General features: G+C 40.8%; 4 protein-coding genes across 20 annotated transcripts in view; 2 read left to right on the top strand and 2 right to left on the bottom strand.

Annotated features, from left to right (window-relative positions):
• Nucleotides 1–442: 442 nt before the first annotated feature.
• On the top strand, nucleotides 443–5106 carry LOC146657632 (intracellular hyaluronan-binding protein 4-like). Of its 4 annotated transcripts, none has more exons than XM_085425873.1 (9): nucleotides 443–651; nucleotides 1573–1810; nucleotides 2272–2404; nucleotides 2895–3035; nucleotides 3121–3192; nucleotides 3284–3358; nucleotides 3662–3833; nucleotides 4324–4503; nucleotides 4692–5106. In XM_085425873.1, exons 2-9 carry the CDS (start codon nucleotides 1579–1581, stop codon nucleotides 4758–4760), a joined length of 1074 nt encoding a protein of 357 aa, XP_085281999.1. In that variant the 5' UTR covers nucleotides 443–651; nucleotides 1573–1578; the 3' UTR covers nucleotides 4761–5106. The 4 variants fall into 4 exon arrangements, with proteins under 4 accessions (XP_085281999.1, XP_085282000.1, XP_085282002.1 ...); XM_085425874.1 differs by lacking the exon at nucleotides 443–651 and adding an exon at nucleotides 1159–1481 and having other exon boundaries at nucleotides 3662–3868; nucleotides 4368–4503; XM_085425872.1 differs by lacking the exon at nucleotides 443–651 and adding an exon at nucleotides 1163–1481.
• A 94-nt stretch (nucleotides 5107–5200) lies between these two features.
• On the bottom strand, nucleotides 5201–17044 carry cdc14b (cell division cycle 14B). Of its 13 annotated transcripts, none has more exons than XM_085425863.1 (16): nucleotides 16758–17044; nucleotides 15527–15617; nucleotides 14900–14975; nucleotides 14369–14461; nucleotides 14168–14244; nucleotides 13205–13271; nucleotides 12970–13120; nucleotides 12654–12884; nucleotides 12412–12550; nucleotides 12003–12168; nucleotides 11828–11925; nucleotides 8102–8149; nucleotides 7884–8009; nucleotides 7266–7434; nucleotides 6286–6351; nucleotides 5201–6191 (listed from the first exon to the last, which is right to left on the bottom strand). In XM_085425863.1, exons 1-15 carry the CDS (start codon nucleotides 16864–16866, stop codon nucleotides 6328–6330), a joined length of 1665 nt encoding a protein of 554 aa, XP_085281989.1. In that variant the 5' UTR covers nucleotides 16867–17044; the 3' UTR covers nucleotides 5201–6191; nucleotides 6286–6327. The 13 variants fall into 13 exon arrangements, 9 of the variants coding, with proteins under 9 accessions (XP_085281989.1, XP_085281991.1, XP_085281990.1 ...); XM_085425865.1 differs by lacking the exon at nucleotides 16758–17044 and adding an exon at nucleotides 15772–16069; XM_085425864.1 differs by lacking the exon at nucleotides 6286–6351.
• A 1149-nt stretch (nucleotides 17045–18193) lies between these two features.
• prxl2c (peroxiredoxin like 2C) lies at nucleotides 18194–20889 on the bottom strand. Of its 2 annotated transcripts, XM_085425877.1 has the most exons (6): nucleotides 20594–20887; nucleotides 20223–20291; nucleotides 20003–20056; nucleotides 18826–18931; nucleotides 18602–18736; nucleotides 18194–18497 (listed from the first exon to the last, which is right to left on the bottom strand). In XM_085425877.1, exons 1-6 carry the CDS (start codon nucleotides 20774–20776, stop codon nucleotides 18367–18369), a joined length of 678 nt encoding a protein of 225 aa, XP_085282003.1. In that variant the 5' UTR covers nucleotides 20777–20887; the 3' UTR covers nucleotides 18194–18366. The 2 variants fall into 2 exon arrangements, with proteins under 2 accessions (XP_085282003.1, XP_085282004.1); XM_085425878.1 differs by lacking the exon at nucleotides 20003–20056 and having other exon boundaries at nucleotides 20594–20889.
• A 2218-nt stretch (nucleotides 20890–23107) lies between these two features.
• fbxl17 (F-box and leucine-rich repeat protein 17) overlaps nucleotides 23108–26465 on the top strand; it is a 238438-nt gene continuing 235080 nt past the window's right edge. The window contains exons 1-4 of the mRNA XM_085425861.1: nucleotides 23108–23303; nucleotides 25074–25570; nucleotides 25768–26127; nucleotides 26251–26373. Coding sequence (XP_085281987.1) covers nucleotides 25094–25570; nucleotides 25768–26127; nucleotides 26251–26373 — 960 coding nt within the window. The 5' untranslated portion in view covers nucleotides 23108–23303; nucleotides 25074–25093. The remainder of the gene's footprint in view (nucleotides 23304–25073; nucleotides 25571–25767; nucleotides 26128–26250; nucleotides 26374–26465) is intronic.

Below are 26465 nucleotides of genomic sequence, written 5' to 3'. Positions count from 1 at the left end.
ATGCAAATGTTCCCCAAGTCTGTTCTGAAGGTTGCATTGTGAGCAATCTTTAAAAGTCAACTTTAAAGAACCCAGAACTCCAGTCTTTTTTGTGAAGTTTTGTGATAACTGTCAGGGAACATTTAGGGAACAGTCACAGGAGTTTCTGCAAGGAGTAGATCCCTATATAACCTGGGAAAGTTTTTTTTCTGGTAAAGCTGTGGATTGGCCACCATTTGCTACTAGTTACAAAAACTTATATACTAATGTAACAAATGCCATTACTAGCTACTTGGGCCAGAGGCAATTGCTGACAGTTATGTAGCAAAAATACAAGAAAATGTGAAGATTAACATTATTTCTTATAATGTCAGTTGAATTACAAAAAAACCCTGCTTTGTGACTGACCTAATGGTAGGCCTAATAAGCAACATTTACAATAGTATACATACAATAGTGGCACACTTCTAAGCTATGTATCCAGGAAGCTAAAAATAAAAGAATAAAAACAAGTATGGCTTCTCTAAGTAAATATCTATCAAGTAGATTGAAAACGCAAAACAAAACAAAAAAACTTCGGTAAATGTTATTTGAAGCTTTCACAAAAATCGTTGAAGAATCCCGACTGTTCTTCAGAGGTTACACAACCTTCAGCCTGGTTGTTGGGCTGCGGTATGGATGTTTATTGATGCTGCTGTTTGGCTTTGATTAAGTTAGCTACTTTGGTACACCCCAGGCCTTCCTGAGGTTTGGCTACAATAATCAAATTACTGTTAGACCTGACAGGCAATACTGCCTACCTGCCTTGGAGGGAAACAGACACTGCCAGGTAGATAACAAACAGGCCTACAACAAAAGGAAAAGGGAAACACTTGACTTGCTTGCACAGTAACAAGACGTCGCTGTGCGAGTCAACTCGTTAACAAGCCAGTATACTACTAAGCTACCTAACTAGTGTCAACCCCCCCCCCCCCCCCCCCAAAAAAAAGTAGGACCTTTACCTGACATTTATGCTAATGTTACTAGGTCTAAGCTACAGTCCATAATTACCCGAACATTATCGGTTAATGTTAGCTAACTGTAGATTAAAACCATTTTATACGTTTATTGAAGTTAATGCGCTTCATTAATTAAAGTGAACTGTAATGAAAGCTCACAAAATGGATAATATTTCCATATGTAAATTTGTCTTAAATGTTTATCTTTGTTTTTCGAATGCTTTTTGAGGGTTAGCGCCCCTTTAACTTCAGCCCCTGTGCCAGTTCCGACTCGTAGGCCTCCAGCCTGACTAAGCACAGAACCATCTCTGGCAGAGGAGCTGAGCCAAGCCTTTGCAATGCAGACTGTTGATGAGCACGTGGGCGTGGTGTCGCTTGCATCCACACGTGCAAACATTTATTTAAAAGTGTGCCGAAATATGCTGGAGGCATTTGTTGGATGTTCACTGGGGCAGCATAGTTCCGACCGTCACAGCTCTTTTGTTCTAGCTGAGCTGGAAAACGGTGCTTATCTTTATTGTCTGATACTTGAAAGCTGTTTGATCATCTCGAGGAGGTAATTATTTAAACTGTTTTTTTTATTCATCATTAACAGGCTAACATGCTGCCGGACGCCTACGGGTGTGCTGTGGCGAACAGGTTCGGGAGTCTTCTGGATGATGACACGGATCCTTTCGACTTGATCAACGAAGTGGAATCAGAAAAGACGAAGAAGAAAAAGAAGAAGAAGGAAGAGGAGGAGAAGAAAGCAAAGCAGAAAAAACCTGGTCAGAAGGAGTCCCAAAAGGACCGACGCCTCCCTATGGCCCTGGATGTTCAAGAGCCGGTTCCAGGTAAGTACTGCGACACACTGCACAAATCCAAACGATTCTGGCAGCTGCTGGGGTTTCCAGACGGGGTAGTCCAGCCAAGAGTGGCCAGTTTGCCTGAGCTTTGTCAGCTGGTAAAAATGTGTGGTCAGCGAGGTGCACATGTGCATGCTGTCAGAGGTGGTTATATCCCCACTATCCTCTGTGCAGAAATCTGGGTCAAAGTGACGCTTGTCTAATTTTATAGATAATTCCAGAGGACATTTAAGTACATAGATTCAGCTATTGGACTGAACCTAAAAAATGGATTGGAAAGAGGAAAGCATGTTAAATTGTTGTTTTCCTCCTGTAAATGTAAGCTCAGTGAGGTTTGAGAGCATAAGTCTGATACTGAGAATTGCATTCAGAAACATAGTTTTCCCCAAATAGTGATTGCTACCTTATGACTCAGTTCAGTACGTTACCATCTCGCTTTCTCCCTTCAGTCCGTAGGCAGCTGCCACGTCCTGCACCTGTGTCTGAGAGTGGGGAGGGCAGAGAAGAAGCCCAGAAGAAAGCTGCTGCTGGGCAGCGTAGGGCCAACCAAGAGGAACCCCCACAGGAGTTTTCAGTTTCTAGGTTTGCATTCCATGCTTAATAAAAATATCTTTATTTAACTGATGTCATATAAAAGATGACATACCCAGTCTTGATTAGTGTTTCAGCATATGCTTGCATACATAAACATTATTTCATACACTCTTACAGGAGCTTTTGTTGATTAAAAGCTCTCCTAATATTTAATGTCACCCAACAATGTCTAATTATACTATGGAAGCTTGTTTCTGCAACTATGGGGGGGGAAACAAAGCATTTGTTTGCCAACCAAATTGAAATTTCAGGTTATAGCTTACCAATTCAGACTTCTGAGAAAAGAATTCTAAATTAAGAAAACTACATTTTAAGTTGAGATGCTAACCCAAAATTTGGACTTACTGATTGCAATAAACCCCTACCCCACCCCCTCCCATGGCATAAACAAGCTTTCCTAGGATACTGCTGTCAGCTGGGTTTGAAATGTGGATGTTGTCACATGAATAAACTGAGTTTTAATCTTCTTTTTTGGCAGGCCTTCCTATAATTCAGACTTTGATCTCAGAGGCAAAGGGGGGATCAAAGGTAGGAGAGCAGGAAGAGCTGGAGGAAATGCAAGGAACCCGGACTACTTTATTCTGAGGGGCAAGAGGGAATACGATCGGCACAATGGAACGTAAGTCTTTGTAAAAATGCCGCTTGTCCCTGATTTTCCTCTGTCTCGTAACTGTGTACTGATGATCATTTTGTCTTAATTGCAGAGGTATACCTCCTGACGATAAGAGAGGAGGAAGAGGAGCTTGGAACTGGGGCTCTGTTGAAGAAGCTGCAAGGTAAGTGGGTAGTTGATAAACATGAAAATGACAACATTTTAATTCTTGCAGAGAATAGAGGTTCTGTTTGTTCATGTCCGTTTTTGTACAGTGAATTCATGGATGGGACATCTCCAATCAAATCTGAGGACTCCCAGATAACTGTAGAGGAAGACAATCCGAATCAGTGAGTGAAATGCACAAATATCCTTTCTTAAATTTACATCTGTACCACCGTGACTTATTTAGAAGTGACGGTGGTCTTGTTTAGCATCTGTGCAATGAAAATAGAGGAAAATCTACAATTTAAAAAAACAAAAACACATTCAACAGTGTGCTAGATAAAATGTTCTGTGACGAGCTTTAATTGATGGGGAAATTTGGGATGTCTGTACTTGGCAGTCGCACATGAGAATTGTCATTTGCAGGAAGTGGGAATAGGAAAAAAATAAATGGAAGATGATTTATTTGTTTTCAAATGATAAAATAGAGCAACGGAGGAGGAGGGAGAGATGTTAGTCCAGGTTGCTATGGAGATGACCCTGGATGAATGGAAGGCCACGCAGGAGATGAGTCGTCCCAAAGCAGAATTTAATATCCGCAAAGCAGAAGGCAAGATTCCCTCCAAAGCCAAGGTCATCCACGAGTCAAAGCATGTGGAGGTGAGCGTGGAAGATGAACTCTGGAGGCTATATGGGTTGGTTTTTTGTTTTTTGTTTTTTGTTTCCCCCATTTTGTTTTTATGAATAATTTCTGCAGTTTCTCAGAGTAACTAAAAATCGTGTGTGTGATGCAACATTACTGCAACATAGGCCACCGGCAGTTGTGTAAGTTTGTGCACCCTCAGTTGTGGCTCCTTAGGGGCTAGTTCATCTTGGCTGCTAATGAGGTTAATTTGAGATGAACTGTAACATGTGTTGACATGCCTGTGCATATTCGGGTAGTTTCTTGACTGTGCAGCAAAGCAAGCCATTAATAAATTCAACGAGACAGAATATCTATTGCCGAATAATCAAAGACTGAGTAATAATCAAAATATCTATGGATGTTTTTACTAACATAAAAAAAGCAAATGCTATAAAAATAGTTTAGTTTTCTGTTCAAATAGTACTCTTGCCTTCTGTATATTTAGTGTTTGCTTCCAATTTCTAGACCATCAAGGTAAATATGGAAGATGAAGGAAACTTCCTTCGCAGGTCTGTGAATGATATCACCTCCCTCTTGGACATCAATTTCGGGAGCCTTGGACGTCCCACTCGTGGTGGCCGAGGAAGAGGAGCACGTGGTTCTCCTAGCAGGCGCCCAGAGAGTGTCAAACCGATATTGGAGAGGGTATGTCTGTATTTGGGTACAGAATTTGGGACAGCGCTGAAATGCTCCAACCTTTCATATAGCTTTTATTGACAATTGTGCATTTGAGGTTTATTTACTTTCTGAAGGGTAAGAGGGGTACTCGTATTTGTGTGCCCAGAGCACAGTTAGCATATTGTTTTATGAATGACGTGGTTTTTCCCTATTAGGCGGAGGATGATCTGGCACCTAACCCAGATGACCCAGAAGACTTCCCAGCACTATCAGCAGGGAGATAACTGAGTAAAACCTCATCTCCTGATGTGACACATTTATTGTTTTTGAGGTTTTGGGTTCAATTGCACAGAATACACTGTTCAATAAATAATTATTTTGCAAGGTTAACTTTTTGTTTTGAACGCATCACTGAGGATTTAAACTCATTTTTCTTGTCAGCTGGTTGACAGGTCTTCAAATAACTTTCACATGGGACAGTATTGTGGAAGTAGAGCCAAAGAGTCAGGCATGAGACTGCTCTAAACACCCAGCCTTCTTTTTGTATAATGGAGGATATTCTTAATATGGTCTTACAGCTGAGCACAGCATCTCCCCTACCTGCTTCTCTTTCCAACTGTTAGCAAGGGGCACCCAGTCTGGGGGTTTAAAAAAGGATCTGGGAACAACCATAATAATTGTGCTTAAAACATGTAATGAAAGGACTAAGCCAGAGACATACTTGGGTATACATTTATTAAAAAGTATGATTCTGTGCTTCAAGCAAATGTCTTCCATGGATTATGAAGGTGAGTTAGACCAGGCCCCGTTAGGACCACCCACTCATTTATAGGATGATCTAACAGTACAAAATATTTACAAAATACAGAGTATATCAAATGTTGACATATTTACAGTTTAAGTACAGGAGCTGAAAAGCTTCACAAGTAAGAGACATCAGATATTCAATAGAGGTACAAATGCACATGTCGCCTTGTAATCGGAAGGTTGAGAGTTCGAGCCCCGGCTTGGACAGTCTCTGTCGTTGTGTCCTTGGGCAAGACACTTCACCCGTTGCCTACTGGTGGTGGTCAGAGGGCCCGGTGGCGCCAGTGTCCGGCAGCCTCGCCTCTGTCAGTGCGCCCCAGGGTGGCTGTGGCTACAATGTAGCTTGCCATCACCAGTGTGTGAATGGGTGGATGACTGAATGTGTAAAGCACTTTGGGGTCCTTAGGGACTAGAAAAGCGCTATACAAATACAGGCCATTTACCATTTTGTGATGGAATTACTGCCAATAGACTTAACTATGTCCATGGCAAACACACAATGCAAGGCCCAAGATCAGGGACTCGGGACAAATTAAAGGCCAATTCTATCAAATACTTCCCACCATGAACCCTTATCAGAATAAGTTCTGCACAGTGCTCATTTTGGAGGAAAACTCCTGGATCCACACATTCATACAATGATTCGATCTGATGCTGCTACTGCATGCTTCAGTTAAGTAGAAACAACCAGGCAATGATTAAAACTAGCAGTTCAGTTCATGATTCTATGTTTAAAAAGAGTCCTATGGATAAAATGGCTTGTAATCATAAAATTTTGAATGAAGTATTTGTGGTGTTTCTGTAACGTCTCTTCCCCCCACGTCAGCTGTATAGAAGGTAATGTATCAGATTTTCCAGATCCACAGGCTCACCGCAGTAGAGGAGCTCTAGGTTTGGGTATGGAGTGACTACAAAGAAGAAGGGGGAAAAATAGAGTTATTTAAGATTAAATCATTACAATACTAGAGTAAATGCAAGACAGAAAAGTGAAGCGGTAGATACCATAGCCTGGAAAACCTAATGGATTGCAAAGAGCTGCGAGCTTTACATCCTCTGGAGACGGTACGTCTGTTGCATATATGAAACGTAAAAGGAGGAAAAGAAGGGAGGTGAACATTAAAGATTGGCTCAAGAAAAGAATGCACACATGGCTACAGAGTGGTAACAACAGGCCAAAGGCAGAGTGAAGTGAGGCGCACAAAGTCTAGAGAAGCTATAGCCAGCCATACTCCCAAACAAACTGTTCTCAGAGAACATGCAGGGAAAATGTTTGAATGAAGCAGCAGGGGGATTGTGCCAAGTGGAATTTAATTTGGCATCCTGATAGTGGTACATATGCACCATCAGATTTACTACATGTTAGACCTGGACAATATCCAGTTATATATAAAGGTTAGTTCATCTGAGTAAAGAATCTGAGCTGGGTTGCACCTTCATCAAATTCATAAAACAATATTTATTAATAGTATTTAGTTTCTCTATGTAAACCTCATTAGCCTTCTGTCATGATGAAAAAAATGCAAATTTCTCTACACTGAAAGGATCTGCAGTACCATTTTGTTTTACTTAATGCTTAAATTAACTGAATAATTAAATTCAATGAAAGTATTCACCTGTTTATAATTAATCCATTCCTTCATTAAAAAAAATGCATTCAAATGCTTCCACTTTTACCTAAACTGTAAGATCTTAACTGTTGTTGGTGGAAACAGTCTTTTTTTTTCAAGAAACATTTTTTGAATGAATCACAGGTTTTGTTTCAGTAGGCGATGCAGCCCAGCCTAGGAACATCATGTGATTATGGCACAACCCCTTTTTTTGAAAACTGAAGTGAAACGACGTGTATTCCAAGCCTCTGAAATTTTTGCTGAATTTGCACAGGCACTAAAGATCATATCTCTTTTTGCATATTGCAATTTTTGGCTCCTGTGCAAATGCAGTCCAAATCTCCACTTGGCTTGTGAAGATCTAAGGAAGCTTGCCTGTAGATGGACCTGTCCCATGCTTAAGCTGATGGGAGAGCCTAAGTTGGTTGTGACACTGGCTGTCTGTCTATGGCTGTCACATGGTTCACAACACATTGGGTCTTTGCCACCAGCCACGACATGCAAGTTGCCTAGGGACCTGACCAGTCTGGTGTTGCACAGGGAGCTGGTAGAGAAAAGGGAAGCTGTTAATGTACTCAGCAAGCACTTATGAGTGGCTATAGCCTCTCTATTTTTGTTTTTTTTTTTTTTCAGTTTCAATGGTACATAGAGGAATTAAAATACAAAGCATGTATTATTATTACAACAGTACAATTTCACATGTAATGACTGAAGTTAAAAATACAACCTACAGACTGCTTTAAACACGCATTATTTATAATGGCCAGCAGGGGGCAACTAGGTAAACACTTTCATATTGAATATACATGATGTCCTATCTGCAGATTATGGGTGATGTCAAATTGCAGCTGCAGCAATGTTTTCTGTCTAGTCTATGATCCAAACTGAAACATTGTTGACCTTTGTGGATAATTTTAACTGTATAACGTATGTAAAGTCTATCCGGGAAAGTCAGTTCGGGCAAATAAGTGTTATTTAAATTCTTCCACTGACCTTCCTCCTGTTCCATTGGCTGGAAGGGAGGTTCTGGTCCTTTTCCTGCTGTCTGACTGGTCAGATAGAGCCAATGGGCTAACACTTGTCTTACAGCTCTGAAAACTTGCCTGCAAGATGACTCCGCTGCAGAGGAGACATATTCATTAGTCTAAGCCCTGCTTTATGTCAGTATGTGTATGTAGGTGTGCATTTTGTGTGTACATTGTACACTTTACCTCAGGGACTGTGATGAGGATCTGGTGTGCATCTTATTCTCCTCTTGTCTGTGAAGACAAAGTAACATAGCAGTAAAAAATGTGAAACTTCATATGTATATGTAATGAACTACACTTCAGAGTGGATAGCAGGGGAAAGGTTTGCATGGTAATGAGAAAAAATGTTTTGTTTTTAATGTGACAGTTTTAGCCGTGTGAACAGAATATTATTGCATTCAGCAGCCAGGTAGGATTAGTAGAGCTAAGTTAAAGCGAGGAGGTGGCACTAAAACTTAAAGAGAGTCTTGATCTGTCTTAGTCATTTCCATCAGCAGCTCTTAATTGTCTGCCAATTTAACAGTTGGGAATAAGTCAACACAATAACCAGCAAAGCATGATGTGTAAAGGTGACGGGGTGATGGGAATGTTTATGGTACAAATCATCATGTACAAAAAATGCTGACAAGGTCAAGGCAGTAGCCTTTGATGTTTTAGATTTTTAAAAACTGGCTCTGCTCATTAGCTTTGACTTTACAGTATTTGCAGAAAGAATATAGGAACAGTAAGATGATTTTGAACAAATTTCTGATTCGGGTTGGGAATTAAAAAGAGACTGGGGGCTCACTTACAGCATTCTCAGTTAGAGCTCCAGAAGGAGGGGCAGGGCAGGTTTTGGGGGGGCTGACGGGCAGTAGAACTCATTGAAATCCTAACCCGTCTATACAGAAATGCAGGATGGAAGAAGGGAAGCCATACACAATCCACCACAGGGCAAGGCTACACAGGGAGGAGAGCAGCATGGCTACCAGCCATCTGAAAGGAGGACAAATCCAACAACAAGAGCAAATGGAAAAAAAGGGGGAAAAAAGGAAGGAGAGACAAGAGACGTCTGGGCAGGACATAAAGCCTCTGATGTTGTGCTTTTCCACTGGGACTGGATTAGATGAATCACCTTTTGTAGAGCCTTTCATCCAACAGTGCCAAACAGCATATTTTTGTTCATCACTTGCTCTGTTGTATAAGCAGTCAGCCATAAAGAACCCAACTAATGTAGGAAGTTTAAAGTAGGTTAACTTACTTGAGGAAAAAAACAACAACTTTATTTTACTTAAGTTCTACATATTTATAATAAATATAGGAGTGAGTTTTTTTGTATCGTAAGCTCCTCAAAAGTACTTGAAAATAAAACACGATTCTAGGAAAAAAAAGAACCCCAGGCAGCATTTACAGACATTAAATAGATAACAGTATCCCTGGTACTGAAATTGTAGTGATTGATATAAGCCTGCCAATGAAGGAGATGGGCTCTGTTTAACAGAAACATCTAAAAATAGTCAGATCCTACAAGAATTAAGCACCCATTTCTAAACTCTGTCCCACACTTTTAATAGAAGCTAACAGAGATGGACTCCTGCAAGAGTAAACAAAGCTCAGATGGTATGCATACACTGATCCAGTCACAAGAGCAATGGAAAAACAACAGGCAACTGACAATGATCCCAGCCCAGCATTAAGTACATGTTAGACACAAACACAGAGGCATGTGCATGCGTGCATGTCCAAGGGTTTCATGCCTGTTGCCATGCGTGAAGAGGCAGAAAAGTGAAGAAGTTCTGACAGTCATCGTTCTAATCGTCCCTGGAGTTTAACATGCATATTGGTGTTGCATAATAAACCAAACAGTGGAGCCAGATGGTGATGCTCAGCTGGAAATGGAGCATTAGATGTGTAGCAATGCATTCCCTGCAGCAGCATATGGCCTGTAGTGCAAGCAAATCTCCCTTCAGCCTCAACTCTCTGTTTTCGTGCAACTACCTAGCCCATAGCCCCTAGCCCACAATGTTTTTCTAATGCTTTATGTGATAACGAGGATCTGGAGGATTTTACTATCCAAATAACAGAATTTAAAGACACTAATTAAACTCACAAAACACTCGAAATCATAGCTTAGTCCAGTACCAAAGAACTACTGCCAATTTACACCTAAACATTAATGAATCAGCTGGCAAATTCACTACTTTACCAAGCAATGAGGAATTACGTACTGCAGATGAGAACAAGGTCAAAGCTTCCCTGATTCAGACTTTATCTTGATGTGAGCCAAGTCAGTCGTGCAAGCAAAGCAATAAAACATTGAATTCAACTAATCCCGATCTTATTTAAAACCGTGATTGGTTGAATAATTGGTGCTGTTAACTTGAGAGCTTTTATTGTGACTCAGAGGATACCACAGATATGCCTTGATATCAAAGCAGAACAGCTCGGTGTGTCCATGAGGCAGATAATGAAAGGCGTGTAAATGTAATGCATCCACTAAGTGCATAACCTCTTCACACCAGTCATCAAAAGAAAAGAAAAGGAAGAGAGAGAAAAAAAAAAAGGACAACTTCAAATCTGTCACACCATTCGCTGGCTTACCAATATATATTTTTTTAAACAGGAAGAGGATGTCGGCTAGAAAGGAACTGACGTGCACTTACCTCCAACGTACAAAACCTCACATCCTCTCTCTGTTTTTCCTCTCCCCAACTCTTTCTCTGCCTCTCTCTGCTATCTTTTGAACGGCAGGCAACACATCGGCCACACCGTGCCCATGAGGCTGCAGCAGAACACTACCACCTGCCTGACATGGGACAACAAAAGCCAAAGCCATATGGGTACATTGGCAGAGGCCGGTCAACCATACTCTGCCATACTGACCAACCTTCCACAGCTTTGAATTATATGGACACAAATGATGTGGACTTGGGCAGAAAAACAACAATAGAGGAAATTTTAATAATCTTTTAATGACGTTGTTGTTCAGTAGAGGGTTAGGTTTTGCACTTTAGCACCCCCCACTGGCATAGAGCGGGAAGCTCACGTCATAGTTGTCCAAATACGGCTGATCGTTTCTTTTTTTCTTTCTTTCTTCTTTTTTCAAAGAATTAGAAAAGCTAATCAATATTTGTTGTCTCAGCTACAAAGTTTATCTATAGAAAAACTTTCTGTTGACTTGAATGAGTGACCTAGTTACACTGATTTCATGATAACCTAGTGACAGATAAGCTTTATATTGACTTGGCTTACATATGCTTTTGTCCAAACTGAACTTTTTTAAGCTTCTGACCAAAGAACACAGCTTACACACCATCAGCACTTTAGCAAAAGATTTTCATAGAGCTATCATCTTTAGCTTCCACATTGTTCATGCCTTTCTAAATTCAACCCACAAAACAGTTTTTCCTGGAAAAGTGTATATCAGATAACTAAAATCCAACCCTGCAAACAACTGTGTCACTTTGAGCCTAAGTATCTGGGCTACCACTTTCTCATCTTATTGTTTATCCTCACTGATTACACATGGTAATAGGATGACTTTATTATACTCTATCTGTATGAGATGAAATTTGAAAAAAGAAACATGGTTATTAAAATAATGCAGATATTCCAAATGGTTTAAAGTACAGTATTAGGATGAAATTGTATGGCATGGTTAAATGAGGGCAGCCCTGCCAAATCCTCAAACCCGACTCCCAAAGCGGACTACCTGGAAGAAGTTACTGAGGAAGACAGAAAGCTTACCCAACGAAATGATAAATGTAACCAAAGAAATCCTACATGGTCACTTCCTGGTCATCTTTTTTATGCTTTGAAATACACTACTGTATACATGTAATGATCCAAGGGACTGATTCGCTCATTTTACTGTACTACAGCACAATGGTGTGATGCATGATGAGGCTTGCAGGCTGCCTGGATACTTACGATAGTGAACCCGAAGATGATCTGGCCTGCCTCTTGCTCTTAAGAGCTCGTAATTTATCACCCTGTGTTAGGCCATTTCTCTCCTCTTCATCATTGTACTGCAAAAAAAAGAGAAAAACAATGAGCAGAATGAATTATTAGAATGAAAGACTTAAGACTTTAGTTTCAAACTCACCATTTCCATCTCTTCTTTCTTGGATCCTCTGTTCTTGTTGCTCCCATTGATGGTTATGTCATCCACTCCAGATAGGATCCTGGTTACAGCCATCTTACCATTCTCACGTTCATTCAGCATCTTCTCGCGGAAAACATCTCCTTCTGCCCACAGACTGTTCTGCTTCCTGATACACAAACCACACAATGATTTTCTTGCCAAACCAAAAATCACATGACTTTAAGATTTTTCATCATCTAATAATTTGTTGCCTGAAACAGTGTTGTTTCAAACCACAGCTATAAAACTTAAACTGTGGTTAATTTATCTAGTTTAATCTCAGATATGTATCAATACAAAATACTTTGAAAGTATTTAAAGATTTTTTAAAATGTGACATTTTGAAAGTCCTGCTCTAGTGAACACTTACTCTTCAACAAAGTTCTGCTGAGGTCCAATGATGGACCCTGGTCGGCAGATCCGTATCCAAGCGATGGCCTCTGCTGCAGTTAGGCGGTAATGTTTCATCATATAGCAGGCAATCAGAGTACCAGTCCTTCCTAGCCCAGCTAAAACAAAAGAAAAGTAGTGTGCATTGAAATTGTGCCGTAAACAGGAAACCGAGCAAGGTTTATGTAGCTACAAGTACGTCTTGCACCAAAAAAAACCTACCTTTACAGTGGACTGCAATGGCTCCTTCAGCGTTCTCACAGATGTTGAGAAACGTCCTAACAATAGAATCATTCGGTGTGCTTCCATCCACAAAGAAGAGGTCCTGATGTTCAAACCCAGAGTCTGTAAAACGTCGGGCATCATACATCTTCTTGTTGAGTCTGATGATGGTAGTGATGTTGTGCTTCCTGAAGTATGGGATGTAGGCCTCAGGAGCGTGCAAAGGGTACCCTAAAATAAGAAAGGAAAACATTCTTGTGAGTTCAGGATGTGTTAAAATGTGGTGAGACATAGTCCTGTAATGTACTTTAATTACCATTCTCTATTTTGCTTTTTGGATGCGGCCCACTGAATGCAAGGAACTTTCCTGGAATGATCCAGTTCAAGTCTCCATTTTCTGCTCTCTCATAGTGCTCATATTCTTCCACATCAAAGTTAGAGAAGTCGAGCCAGCCATAATGCAAAGCCTAGCGGAGCGTTGAATTGAAAGTCATTTTGTTAGGGTGTGTTAATACAACAAAGAAAAGGAATTCATTCTTTAAATGACATACTTTGTGCACACCACGAAGACAGTCTAGGATGTTCAGATTGTACATGCAGGTTCCAAATGAAGCATCTCTGTAAAATATAAAACATATTTAAGGTTCTGCACAACATACATGGGATTTCATATTCATTTAAACACTGAATATGATATCACTTCTTCTTATTCTGAACTCTTTCTCTCTTTCCCTCTCAAAAAGCATGTGTGACCCCTCCTCTTAAAGGTCCCTGTCATAATTCTGATGAGCCACAGTAGCATTGTGCTTTAATCTTGTGTTGTAGTTGGGGCTAAACAGTGCTCCAATATTTAATTTGCTGTGCAATTTCATTGAGGTATGTTAAAGTGGACCTATTATGATTTCAAATTTTCTGTTAAACACATGTTGTTACAATGGTGGATGCTTATATTAAACAATGTCTGCAGGAAACCTATGTGAATTTAAGCTTCTGACTGCTCTATAACCTTGGTTTCCAATATGTTTTACTTCTTTTTGGATAGTTATAATGATATGATAACATGCTTTTGAGGTAAGCCAATCAGAAGAAATTTAGCTCAAAGGCGGAGCTAAAATGAGCTAAATTTTTTTACAAGCTTGCACCAATGTCCGCTATTTATAACTAAGTGTTATTTTAATTTGTGAATGGTGCAGAGAAACTCTAGTAAAGTCCAGTAAGAGAAACCTGGAACTGGAAATTTAGCTTAATAGGTCCCCTTTAAGAAAAAACAATAACTAGAATAGAAATTAATCTATTATCATTTTCCTTTAATCAGTATAGTTTAACCCTCCCACCCAGCTCCTCTTATCACTTAACAGTCTCCTTGATTAATGAAGAGAGGCTGAAACCAGAAATGAAACCAGAAACTTATACTTTCAGTCAGAGACACTTGAAAATCAAATTAAAATGCGAATGGCAGTTAAAACTGTTATTATTAAATTAGTCTGAGTAAAAATTGTGTTGCAAACTGTTACCTGAATGGAATATATGATGAATTTCTTGACATCAGCAGACTGTAGGCCTCCTCTGGCAACATATTTAGATGCATTACCTATAAATACAAATGTGCAATCAGCAAATGCCATATGTATTACATGCTAATATAATTTCTGTTACATTAGGCACAGCACAAGTCCATAAGTTATTTGTAATACACATGTTTGCAAACAACTTACTGCATATGAGCCTATTAGATAGGCAGCATTGGCTTGCTTCTTCTGATCTCCACATGTATAAAATATGATCTTCTTCCTTGAGAGTGTAATGGACTGCACAAATACATTAACAACATGAAATTACAGGTGATTCTTTATTTATTTGAGTGACAAAAAAAAATGATTACCTGTATAACTGAAAAGTTATTCATTAGGTCTACCAAGGATCAACAAGCAAAGATATCTTAAATTGAAAAGGCTGGACAACCATCAATAAATCAATCATGCACAGGAGCTCAGCTGCCCCAGCCTGTGATCAGCATCTTTTCCAGCTCACATGCAAATACACGTAAACTGTCTCAGCACAAAGCAATAACGCAAACATGTTTGCACTATTAGGTACATAGATTAAACAATAAGACAGCTGACTGTATTACATAAAAGCCCAAACACTACTTTACTTTGTTTACCTACTGTAGGTATAAAAAGCTATTGATTGAACCCCCCCCCCCCTTACAGGAACTGCAAATTAAGAGCATCAGTTTACTTTACCTTGAGCTTCTTTGTCAGCTTGCAGCAGAAGCGATAAAACATGGCCAGGTTAAGGGGACCAAAGTCCGCATAGAAGCTAAGAGAGGGAGAGAGAGAAAGCAGAGAACAAAGAGTGTGTCAGTGGCTATTTATGCAGCCAGCTATCATCTCTAGGGAAGTTTCACTAGACAGAATCGGCTACCCAAGATTCACACTGTAAAAACACTGACAGAGTAAAGGCTATATTTAGAAACATCATGGGTCAATCAGAACAGGACAAAAAGCTGCAAACACCAGGTCTTTTTGTAACACTAGCATAAACTTTAAAAGGTCAGTCCTGTCCTAGTGAGCCATCCTTTAAAAGCCCTGATGTTGCTAAAATAGCAAGTAGTGGAACCTCTTCCACTGGCTTTGAAGTTGAATATCTTTTGCAATGCACCATGACATTGCGTAACATCACAGTAAGGGGCAAGTTATGTACACATCTACTCACACAAACCCTACTGTTAAAGATCAGCATTTGATAACATGAGGTGTGCCTATTTTATGGCACTCAGACCAAAAGGAGAGAAAGGAAGAAAGAAAGAAAGGGGACACACACGATATGGAAACTAGTAATCCAAGTAAGTGGTGAGTATGACTACTCACTTCTCATATGCCAGTTCTTCATCGATGCAGAAACAGTGTCTTTCAGCTGTGCTCTTGATCTTTTGCTGAAGTATGGCAAAATACAGTTGATCTGGAGGAACACGACAGGGGAAGAGGGAGGGGACAACATTAAAATAAAGGCAGTTACTTGTTTTTTGTCATGTAAACACATGCATGCTGCTGATTATTAAAAAAAAACTGTCTTCGTCTAATACTTTTTAAAAGTATTTTTTCTCGCGACTTACCTTTGATGAACTCAATGCACACTGACGAAACATCGTCCGCGGTCATCTTGCAAACTGTTTTGAACATGACGTTTTTATACAGAAACTCACGGGGTGACTTTCTTCACTGAGACTTTCGCATGCTAGGTAAAAAAAATAAAAATAAAACGCGAATAGTTAAGTTTAAAGTGGCAAAATGTAAATTTAAAAGGGATAAGGAAGGTTTCTTTAGTCTTTTAAAGTGGAGAAAGTCACTTGCCGAAAAGGGAAGGACGGAGAGTTTCGTGTCTAAGTGCGTACTCTGCTAAAAATGAGCTCTGCGCGACCCCTCCCCTGAGGCGGTTCTCGGGACGCTATTGGCTGCAAGAGATGCAGAGGACTACGTGATTGGTAGACAAACGCGTACGTCAGGCTCTGCCCCGCCTAGTTCAGTTTAAAGTTCTTGATATTAGACACATGATAGGCCCTGGGATCGTTGCCCAAGCGGTTGCTAGGACGATCTCTTAGCCAGTCAGATTTGTGATTTCTACTTCGACGAACCTCCCCTCTTTCAGCTCACCGAGGATGTGGGAACCAGGAAACGCCATAAAGATATGAAAATAAAACATAAATGGAACTGACAGTGGGTTGACTGTGATATTTATGACATTGATACAGCAAACCACCTCTAAGTATGCACTCGCACCTCACACCGACTTCATAAAACAAAAAGGTGCAACTCTGCCGCAATTCCCTGCTCTGAAATTAAATACCCGAGTAAAACTGCTCATTGTTGGAGGTTTCATGTGCACGGAGCTAAGGTAAATCGAGGCAAAACCCGCTGTAATAACATTAAAGGGACAGACGGTGTCGCCATGAGAGGACAAAAGCAGGGAAAAAATCAAAGACGTTCACACACAATGGTCAGTGCACGACATTTTTGGGGGGGTTTCGCCTGTAGTGCGCGCTTTCGTGCATTTGCCAACTGTGCGCAAAGTTGACCGGGTGCATTCTGCAGACCCCCTTACCTGTTATCTCAATGTAAATATCAGAGTTTGGCTCCGCCTCTGAGCTGCTGTGAGCTGCACAGCGCTTTTTCCTCGACTCGGCTCGCCTCCTTTCGCTCTTGCGCTTCATTTTTTCTCCTCAGGGCTGCTGGACATTCCCGTGCAGCAGCGACAGACACCCCTGCGCTTCACAGTGCGGCGGCTTGTCCTCGTGTTGTCGACGCGCTAATATGTCATGTCTCGCCCCCGATGGTCTGCCTGTGTCTGCGTACTTCCAGTTACCCGTTCCAACCTCTCTGGTGGTGACGTCTGTGAACAGGGGCAGGTTTCTGCTTTCTGAATCCCCTGCAAGTGACGTATCGGGATTAGATGTCCAATGCCCACCCTTCACCGTTCAGCTGCAGCAGCTGGTGCTGTACCAATAGATAACATATTGGAAATGTAGTCCTTGATGCCAGAGTTTTTCCTATTTGAATGCAACCGTGCTCTGGCCTTGCACTGTAGAGCATATATGGCAGCCAATAAATAACAAAAAAAATGTCTTTATTTACAATATAATAAACTTTGCAGATTGCAATGGGAATGTGACAAGGTAGTAAAATCAGTGCAACAGCTGCTATTCAGTCTTATCACTACAAAACAGGCACATAATTATACCACAAAACACACTGGAATATAAGGGTTTACTGCTGTTTCAGACCACAGACTGAAAACAGAGAAAATCCTCCTGCATCAAGAACAACCATCATCAGCTCTTGACATGTGATTGGAGACACTGGACAATGCCAGTAGTGCATTTTTTAATGAAACTGTACTATTTGCAAGGCCAGTGATTCTAACCTCTCCCAGGTTTTTGGTCATTTGGTCAGGTCAGTGTCTAGCCTTGAAATAAATAACATACTTGGGAATGCTGGGACTGAAATATTTGTTACGGATAAAACTCTTCTTGCTGCAATTTGTCTATCCTCAACAGTAATGTAACTTAACAGTAGACCACTGGGGGGGGGGGGGGAATCAATGTAATGATGAATCCAAGTTAGAGATTTCTGTCTGTAACATAATGGTGTATTTAAGAAGACAAACAGAACATAAATATTCAGTTCTGGGAGGGTTGTCTATAGAGTTGGACAAAGAGAATGACAAATTAAACGTGTTGTCTTATTTGTCAAAGTTTTGCAAGAACTTCTTGAAAACTATATAAGACTACAAAAAAAGAGTGTTGGCTGACATTGACTTTTTCCTCCACAGTCATTGGACCTCAGCCCTGCTAAACATTTAAAGGGGACACTGCAAAGGCCAAGCATTCACTGATTTCTCAAGAAGATATTTGGAACACTTTCAGATCATGCCAGGAAAACATGCCTTATCGGTTTTTGCACAAACTTGCCGCATGCACTTTCAGTTTGAGTGATGTTATTAAAGCCAAGACAGTTGAGGGAAGAGGAGAGAGGTGTGTGTTAAGCTGATAAAGTCATTGTAATGTACTATTTGTCAATCAAGTTGAGTTCAAATGCACAACAGAAGCAACAGAAACTCATTTAGTCGTCTTAGAGTTTGAAGCTGATTGTATATACACTCCATGTGTGATTACAGCAGTGACGTGGGATGAAACTTTCAGGCAGGCACCTAACTAGATGTGAATGATTTTCGGCTTATCGCTGAAGTCAATCGTTTTCTGAGCTCCTGCAAGCTGAAGGAGCCAGTTGATGGGCATGTGGTCCAGGCGGTTCATGTCAAGATGGGAAAAATGGACTTTGGAGCCTGTAGAGAGGGAGAAAACAGTGAGTGTGAAGAAAAAAGATATAAGATATAATGCAGTGGCAACATTAACACATGACATTATATATAGAGAGAGACCAACTTACCAGGTCCTGCAATGATGGCTCCACCTTGTTGATGTAGGTCACCCTGAAAATCAAAGGCAGGACTAGTCATGGCTCTCCATATAGTCTTGATTTGGCCCATAAAAACGCCAGACTTCACATGGGGACTAGGCTGTGCTGAGTTCACAAACACAGATACAAAGACAAAGTTTCATTATCATCTCAAAATAAGCTTACTTATACACTCCAACAGTGTTTTTGCATACCAGAGTCTGTGAATGTCTCCTCTCTCTTCATCCCCAGCTTTTGGTAAATGCGCCTCTCTGGGTCCACATATATTTCATAAGGATACTCCGTGAGCAAGCAGAACGACTACATGACAGAACAAGAAGAAAGAGTACATTTGTCTGGAAAACTATAGTGCCTGCTGTGATATTTATATACACTCATCAGACACTGTAATAGGTACACCTTGCAAAAGTTAGACCTTAATTCTTTGTGGCATACATTCAACAGAGATTTTGGTTCATATTGAATTGATAGCATCACACAGTTGGTGCAGCTTTGATGGCTGCACATCCATCATGCCAAAGACGTTCTACTGGATTGCAGTAGTGGAAATTCTTATATAGTGAATAGTGAATTCTTTCTCTTGTTCCTTGAACTAGTTTTGATTATCTGAGCTTTTTGATGTGTAATCCTGCTGGAAATAGCCATCAGAAGATGCGAATACTGTAGTCAGAAAGGGATGGACGTGGTCAAGATCAATACTCGGGAAGGCTGCGGAGTTTAAAATCACACTCAATTGGTTCCAAGTGGCCCAAGGTGTACCAAGAAAATATGCCTTCCACCATTATACCACCAGCAGCCTGAACAGTTCAGAATCAATCCACACTTTCATTCTTTTTTTTACTTCAGATCCTATCATCTGAATGTAGAAGTAGAATTGGAGACTCATGAGACCAGAATGCTTTTTTTCAAACCTCTATTGCCCGATTTTGTTGAGCCTGTGCAAACTGCAGCCTCAGTTTCCTGTACTTAGCTGACAGGAGTGGCTCTAGGTGTGGTCTTTTGCATATTTTGGTTGTAACAAGTGGTTATTTCAGTTACTCGTGCCTTCTTATCAGCTCGAAGCAGTCTGGACATTCTCCTCTTACTTTTCACACAGACAACTGGTGCTCACTGGATATTTCCCCCTTTTTTTTCTCGACCATTCTCTGTAAACCTTAGAGATGGCACTGTGGCAGAATTCCAATAGAGCGGCCACATGTCAAAACCAGACTCAATTAAATCACCTTTCTTCAAAACGTCAGCGAGTTGTTTTGACCATGTCTGCATGCATAAATGCACTGAGTTGCTGCCATGTGGTTGGCTGATCAGATATTTGCTTTAACAAGCAGCTGAACAAGTGTCCAGTGGGTGTATATATAACAAAATAATTACCGTTATGTGATGATAAGCGGACTGACCTATCACGACCAGTCTAATTTCAGCATCCTGCAACAACACACATGGAATTTCGGATTTCTCATGATCAATTATTTATGTTAATACTCATCAGACCTCCTATTGCTACAACTGAGCACCTTTGCTGCCAGTGTTGCAGCTGTGCTCTTTGTTTTGATAGCCTCTAGTGCAATGGTCCTTACTAAACAGAACTTACCTCCAGTACTTCTCTGGGTATTTTTCCCAAATCATCAGCATACTCTTTACAGCTGTAGCACAAGAAATTCTGCAGGGACACATATTACATAACATGTTAAAAGTCTGTAGTGATGAGAGAGATCACTGCATTTAAAAATTCACATCTTGCGCCATAACATTTATCCCTCTGTCTTCACCTATGAAGAACGATCTCTTCATTCGTCCATTTCCAACACACCACAGGAAATTCTTGGAGCATCTTGCCAGCTACACTTAGGCTCACCTACTTTGAAGCCTATCAAGACCCAGTTAAAAACGCAACTTAAGGTAGGGTGCCTATGCGAACCCATAACTCATCAGCAAAGTTAAGCCAAATGAAGTTTTCCCTACCCGCACAAAAATTATGACCGATTTCCTGTCTTGGTATAGGGTCTTGAACGGAAGAGAAACTCCATGCCGGTCGTAAATTAAACAGTCTTCGACGTCTCTGAGATTAATATCCACAAAACAGGTCACATTTTCCTGGCTTCCTTTAGTTACTTGTCGAGTTATTGGTGAAACTACTTCAGCCATTTTTTTTTCTCAGAGGATCCAGAATTCGCAGTGCTGCTATTTTGGGAGTTGCAATTCAGCCTGGAGGAGCTGGTGCCTGGAAAATTCACGCCCATATGCTCGCTCTCTCTCTCTCTCTCTCTCTCTCTCTCTCTCTCTCTCTCTCTCCAGGAGAACGAAGAGAGACGGCGAACACATATTCATTGGTTAAACATTGGTTAATATTATCTTAATCTCCGGATTTAGTTGTATAAATAAGGCAATACAAAACAGAAACTGACCGGTGCGTCAGTGCGCGCGCGCTCTGACTTCACAATAACAGTTAGGCAACATTTATTTATATATAGCCTATTTCAGCTCAGTGAACAACATTGCCATGGATATGAGGCCATTAAAAGCTATTGTTTACAGTGTAGTCGCTCAGATGCGAGAGCAGATACTCTATCAGAAATTCCGCAAACACTTTTCAGAATAAACATGATGGGTCTTACAGTTGTGTTTCTATGGATTCCAGCCCATTATGGAATAATGGGGAATGAAATGGCAGACAGAGCGGCGAAGGAAGCCACAAGACATGGGACAGTTGACATGGCTGTTAGTTTTGTAGTTTTGGTCAAGCTGAAGTGAAGAGTATCATAAGGCAAGAAATGAGGAGTAGTTGGCAAAAGCAGTAGGAGGAGGAAAGGAGAGGACGATGGTTGTATACAATACAAAGGGGGGTAGGAGAAATGAGAACCACTGGAAGGAGCAGGAGAGAGGAGATGGTCATAGAGATTGAGATTTGGACATACTGGGTTAAATGCTACATTATTCTTGATTGGGAAACATAATACGGGGAAATGTGCCTTCTGTGGAGAAACAGAAACTATAGAGCATGTGATATTGCACTGTCTGAAATATCAGGTGGAGAGGAGACAATTAAACCAAAACCTCATTAATATGAATATGAAACTGGATCTGGTTGACCTATTGCAAAAGGATTCTGGAAGTAGGAGTTAACAGGCTTTATTTCGGTTTTTTAACTCGGGAAGAGTGTTTGAAAGGCTTTGAGGTTTTTTGTTTGTTTGTTTGTTTGTTTGATTGTTTGTTTGTTTGTTTTGGGGGTGGGGGCGTCATTTCAGTCCACACTCCATACTAGTGGTGGCGGTAATGCACCAATCAGTTGTTTGCCAACCGCCAATAACATTTAAGAATAAGAAGAACATTGCCATGGGAATTTACAATGAAATACAGTTTGAACTTTACATCCAGATTATTATATATCTCTCTGTGTATATTAAATATATATAGAGTAGACATACTGTACAGTTCGGTACTGTAGAAAATTACATGTGCTATGTATATTGTCGTTAACAGTCTCTCATCTTGTGTTATGTTTATAAATTATAATTTTATGCCCTGATTCTCTCTCCCCAAAGTGTTTTTTTTAGCTCCTCGCAAGACCAAGTTGGCTGCAATATACTGTAGTTACTGCAGAAAACCCAGTTAAGTTACATACAACTATACATTTTATCCTATTTGTGACTTTTAAGTTTTACATTTCATACTTTAGTCTAATACTGTTTGGTGGTCTTGAAGTGTTTAATGCATGAAACGTTTAAGATACAAACAATGAGTTCATTCTGATTAACTTTGATGTATTTTGGCAGTATGTGTATATTTTATGCTTGTTTTATGTTGGATTCATTATTTTAAATTCGCATAATATACAGCTATTATGTTCACGAATAAAATCCGATTATTTGTTGGGAGTGACCAGAATGGACAGGATTAGAAATTAGTGCACCAGAGGGACTGCTCATATCCAGTGCTTGATGATTTAGAGAGGCAAGGCTGAGGTGGTTTGGACATTTGAAGAGGAGCGGTAGTGGATATACTGGACAAAAGGTGCTAAATGTGTAGCTGTCAGGGAAGAGGAAGACCAGTAAATAAAGTAACTGCAAGAATAAAGGTGTTAAGAGTAGAAATTTATAAGGTAGGTAGTGTTTTCTGTAACAACCACTGTCAGTAGATTATTTTGGGGCGGTTGTCCAGTTTTCCTATGGTTAATAAATTAAAAGTTTGTTTTTAATTTAAATGATCTTGTGGCGATACCTCCACAATCTAAACACGATACAAAATGATTCCCATACTCTATTATAATTCCACATTTGTATGCATTAGATAGCTTAATATTTAGACCCTGTGTTTTCTAAGTCAGTTTTCAAAGCTTCATTTACCTGTCGTTGAAAAAAATCAATCCAGTGTTTGGTTCTTCTCTATCCCCAAAATCCTGGGAACAGGATTTTCATTGATGGCGAATTACGAATCGCCCTCGTCGGCTTCCTTCTCGCTGCCCTCTCGGTGCGGAAGTGCTGTCCTCAAGAGCAGCAGCAGCAGAGGTACAACCAGAGCTGCTACTGTTTTGGAAGAGCAGAACGGCGATTTAGTGGCCGTTTTTCCTAAGCCCTTGTCTCTCCTTTCGGGGCTCGTCACCGTTCATCTTGACCGTGGAGCTTAGCAGTATTATGCGAGCGCAGTGCGGAGTGTGGGAGCACCGTGTGAAGTGGTGAGAGATGATTGCTTTTGGGGCTATAGCTAACTTAGCATCTGGGGATGGAGCAGGCTAGCCTGACAGAAAACTGCGAAGCAATCGCGTCTTTCTTTCCCTCAAAAACAGCGTTAAGTTCGTGTGAATGTTGAAGGCAAATCTGCGGCAATTCCAGGCAAACCGCAGGTGTCACGTTAAGTCTGCATTGGCTTTTCTACACGCTAAACAAATGACCACCTGTTCACTGTTTACATCTCTGTGTTTTGATTCAGCAGCCATCAACCGGTGCTGCACTGCTGCAGTTATCCGACGAGATTTTTCACGTCCTCAACAAATGTGGATCATTAAAAAACAAACAAAACAAAAACAACCCCAAACCCCCAAAACATTTTTCAAGTTATGCACAGCATCCACGCATGAATCTTTTCCATCGTAGGCAAGCACGGCTGCAAAGCTTGCTGCTCTTTGTTGTGTGCTGTGCTGAGATTTAGGTTTTACTCTTAAATTGTGAGTGTTTTTAACAAATAACATCAGTATTTCATTGCAGTACTGTGTTGTTGGGCTCTCCGGTGCTGAGTTTAATGACACATGTGGTTGCTGTCAGTCTTGTCCATCGTCGTGTCTGTTTCAGCAGAAAGGACTGTCCTGATTGTTGTTGACATACAGGATCAGGCTCAAATTTTTCTTTTCTTTTTGTGTGGAAATCTGTGCCATTATTTACACGAGCCCACCACGATCACAAATACACCCTTCCAGATTAAGTTAATCTCACTCTCCACCCCTGTGTGTGTGTCAGACAACTCTAGCGTTATCTTGTAAAGTTCCCATCTTTTCTTGAGCATTCTTTCACTGCAGCTATAAAAAACAGCCTTGAAAATATTGAAGGATGGCCATTAGATTTTCCTACTAAAGGTTCATGTTGACTCTTCCTTTAGGGAAAAGAGGAACATTAAAGCAGCTAATGACAGGCTAATAAAGCACGAAAAAAAGCCTCATTAAAAAAGGAGATAATGATAATGATAGCTGTTAGTGATCCTGCAATTTTCCCGTATTATTTTATTTATGTGGGGCAAAACATTGTTAGCAAAAAGACATTTTCTCTTAATTGATGAAATACATCTTTACTCATAAAAATGTATTAAAGTATCAGACATATATATATATATATATATATATATATATATATATATATATAACAATGTTTTGAATAGTCATTTTAAGCAAAAGAAAGGATATCCTTTGTTCTCTTAATTATACAGGGGCTAAATAATTCACCTATGCTATGTTTATGTACTGACTACAATAAATTCGTAGTACTGAGGATGGAAACTATCAAATTCTTTTTTCATTGAATCGTTTTTTCTTCATTGCGTATTTTTTGATGCCAAGTCTTAACACTACAACTTTCATAGAATTTTCATATCATTACAAACTAGCATCTGTCGCTCTCACAACAGCCTTTTTCAGTACATCCATGAACCTCCTCTGAGGTCTTGCTCTTTTCCTCCTGCCTGGCAGCTACATATTTAACATCTTTTGTCCATTATATCCACTAACCCTGTGCTGCACATGTCCAAACCATCTCAGCCTTGCTTCTCCAACTTTGCCTCCAAACTGCTTGACTTGAGCTGACCTTCTGATATGCTGATTTGTAATCCTGTTCATTTTGGTCACTGCCAATGAAAATATGAGCGTCTTCCACTCTGTCACCTTTAGCTCGGCCTCCTGTTAGTGCTGAAACATATATATATATTTGACCAATCCTTTTTTTTTTTTTTGTTGTTCCAGAGTTTCCTTGAATCATCTATATGGGCCATCTTTTTTCGAAAAATGGTTATCGCCTGAAGAAGAGGACACGCAAATTGCATCACAGGAAGAAGAAGAAGAGGAACTGTTTTCTGCACGGGCCCTGCATGCTCTGCTTTATCGTCCACGGCAACAGCGGTGGTTTCGACAACGAGAGCGACCACTTTGAGGCCAACGGGTGTCGACACAACAGCATCACGGGAATCAGCGTCCCAGGTGTTGGCGGAGTCGGCATCGGAGCGTCAGCTGCCACGAAGCTTGCGGAGCGATACGCGACCCTCGCATCTCCGGAGGATTGCTCCAAGTTCTTGTTGTCACCGAGAGAACTTGCTATCTGGGAGGGCCAGGGGAGGAGCCTTTTGTCAGCTGTTCCTGCCAAACTAATTCCACCACCGGCCCTCTTCCGAACCGCTGGTGTGTCTGTGACTGTGCCCATACCTGTGCCTGTGCCTGGCTGCACCAGCGATTACACAGAGATGGTAGGCATCCGGTTCGGAGCATTAATTCCTAATTAATATAGGCTTTTAATAATTTTCAAATAACTGTATTGCATATTTATTTACATTTAACAGCATGAATTTCTTTCTGTAATTGTAACTAAATTTGCCTGAAAATCTGATTCCAAGTGACCTGTCTGTGTGTGTGTGTGTGTGTGTGCGTGTGTGTCCGATTGCAGGTGTGTAAGAGGAAGTGCTCAGAGGTGCAAAGGTGCACCCCTTGTAAGCAGCCGCGCTGTGCCTTCGCTGCTCCTGATGGAGGGCTGGAGAATGGAGGTGGGGGGGAGGCGGCCTCGAACTCTGAAACGGGCCATTGCCACCTTCCCCTTTGCCCGCTTCCCTCCTCCTCTTCCTCCTCCGCTTCCTCTTCTTCCTCACCTGCTGATGGCTGCTGTGGGTTGGGTCTTCACGCCGATTTGCCCCACAGTTCTGACTCGTCCCCGCCCTGCGCACATAACTATGACGACTGCCAGGCAAGAAGTTCTGAAGCTGCTGATCACTTGAGTATCAATCATCTGCCTTCCTCCATCCTTCTTAAGGTCAGAAGAAGTTTTTGTATTTAATGTTTTCATATGGTTTGGTGCAGACAAAGACACTGGAAAACTGAATTGTTGTCTGATGGCTTTTAAGGGACTGAAAACACCCTTTTTTTCCCCTCACAGGTGCTGTCTCACCTGACAGTAAAGGAGCGCTGTCTTTGTGCCTCTCTGGTTTGTAAGTACTGGAGGGACCTCTGCTTGGACTTCCAGTTCTGGAAGCAAATCGACCTCAGTGGCCTACAACAAGTAAGAGACACAGTTGTCTACAAAAAAGTCAGAAAGAACAGGAAACTTTGATTTCTGTGCTGATTATTGTGTCTTTTTATGTTATCTTGCTC

The sequence above is a fragment of the Rhamphochromis longiceps genome, linkage group LG12 (genome assembly GCF_057381845.1).
Source record: "Rhamphochromis longiceps isolate RC_006_pf linkage group LG12, R_longiceps_female_GT1.1, whole genome shotgun sequence".
In the NCBI taxonomy this organism is placed as follows: Eukaryota; Metazoa; Chordata; class Actinopteri; order Cichliformes; family Cichlidae; genus Rhamphochromis; species Rhamphochromis longiceps.
This window is presented reverse-complemented; position numbering and strand designations above follow the sequence as displayed.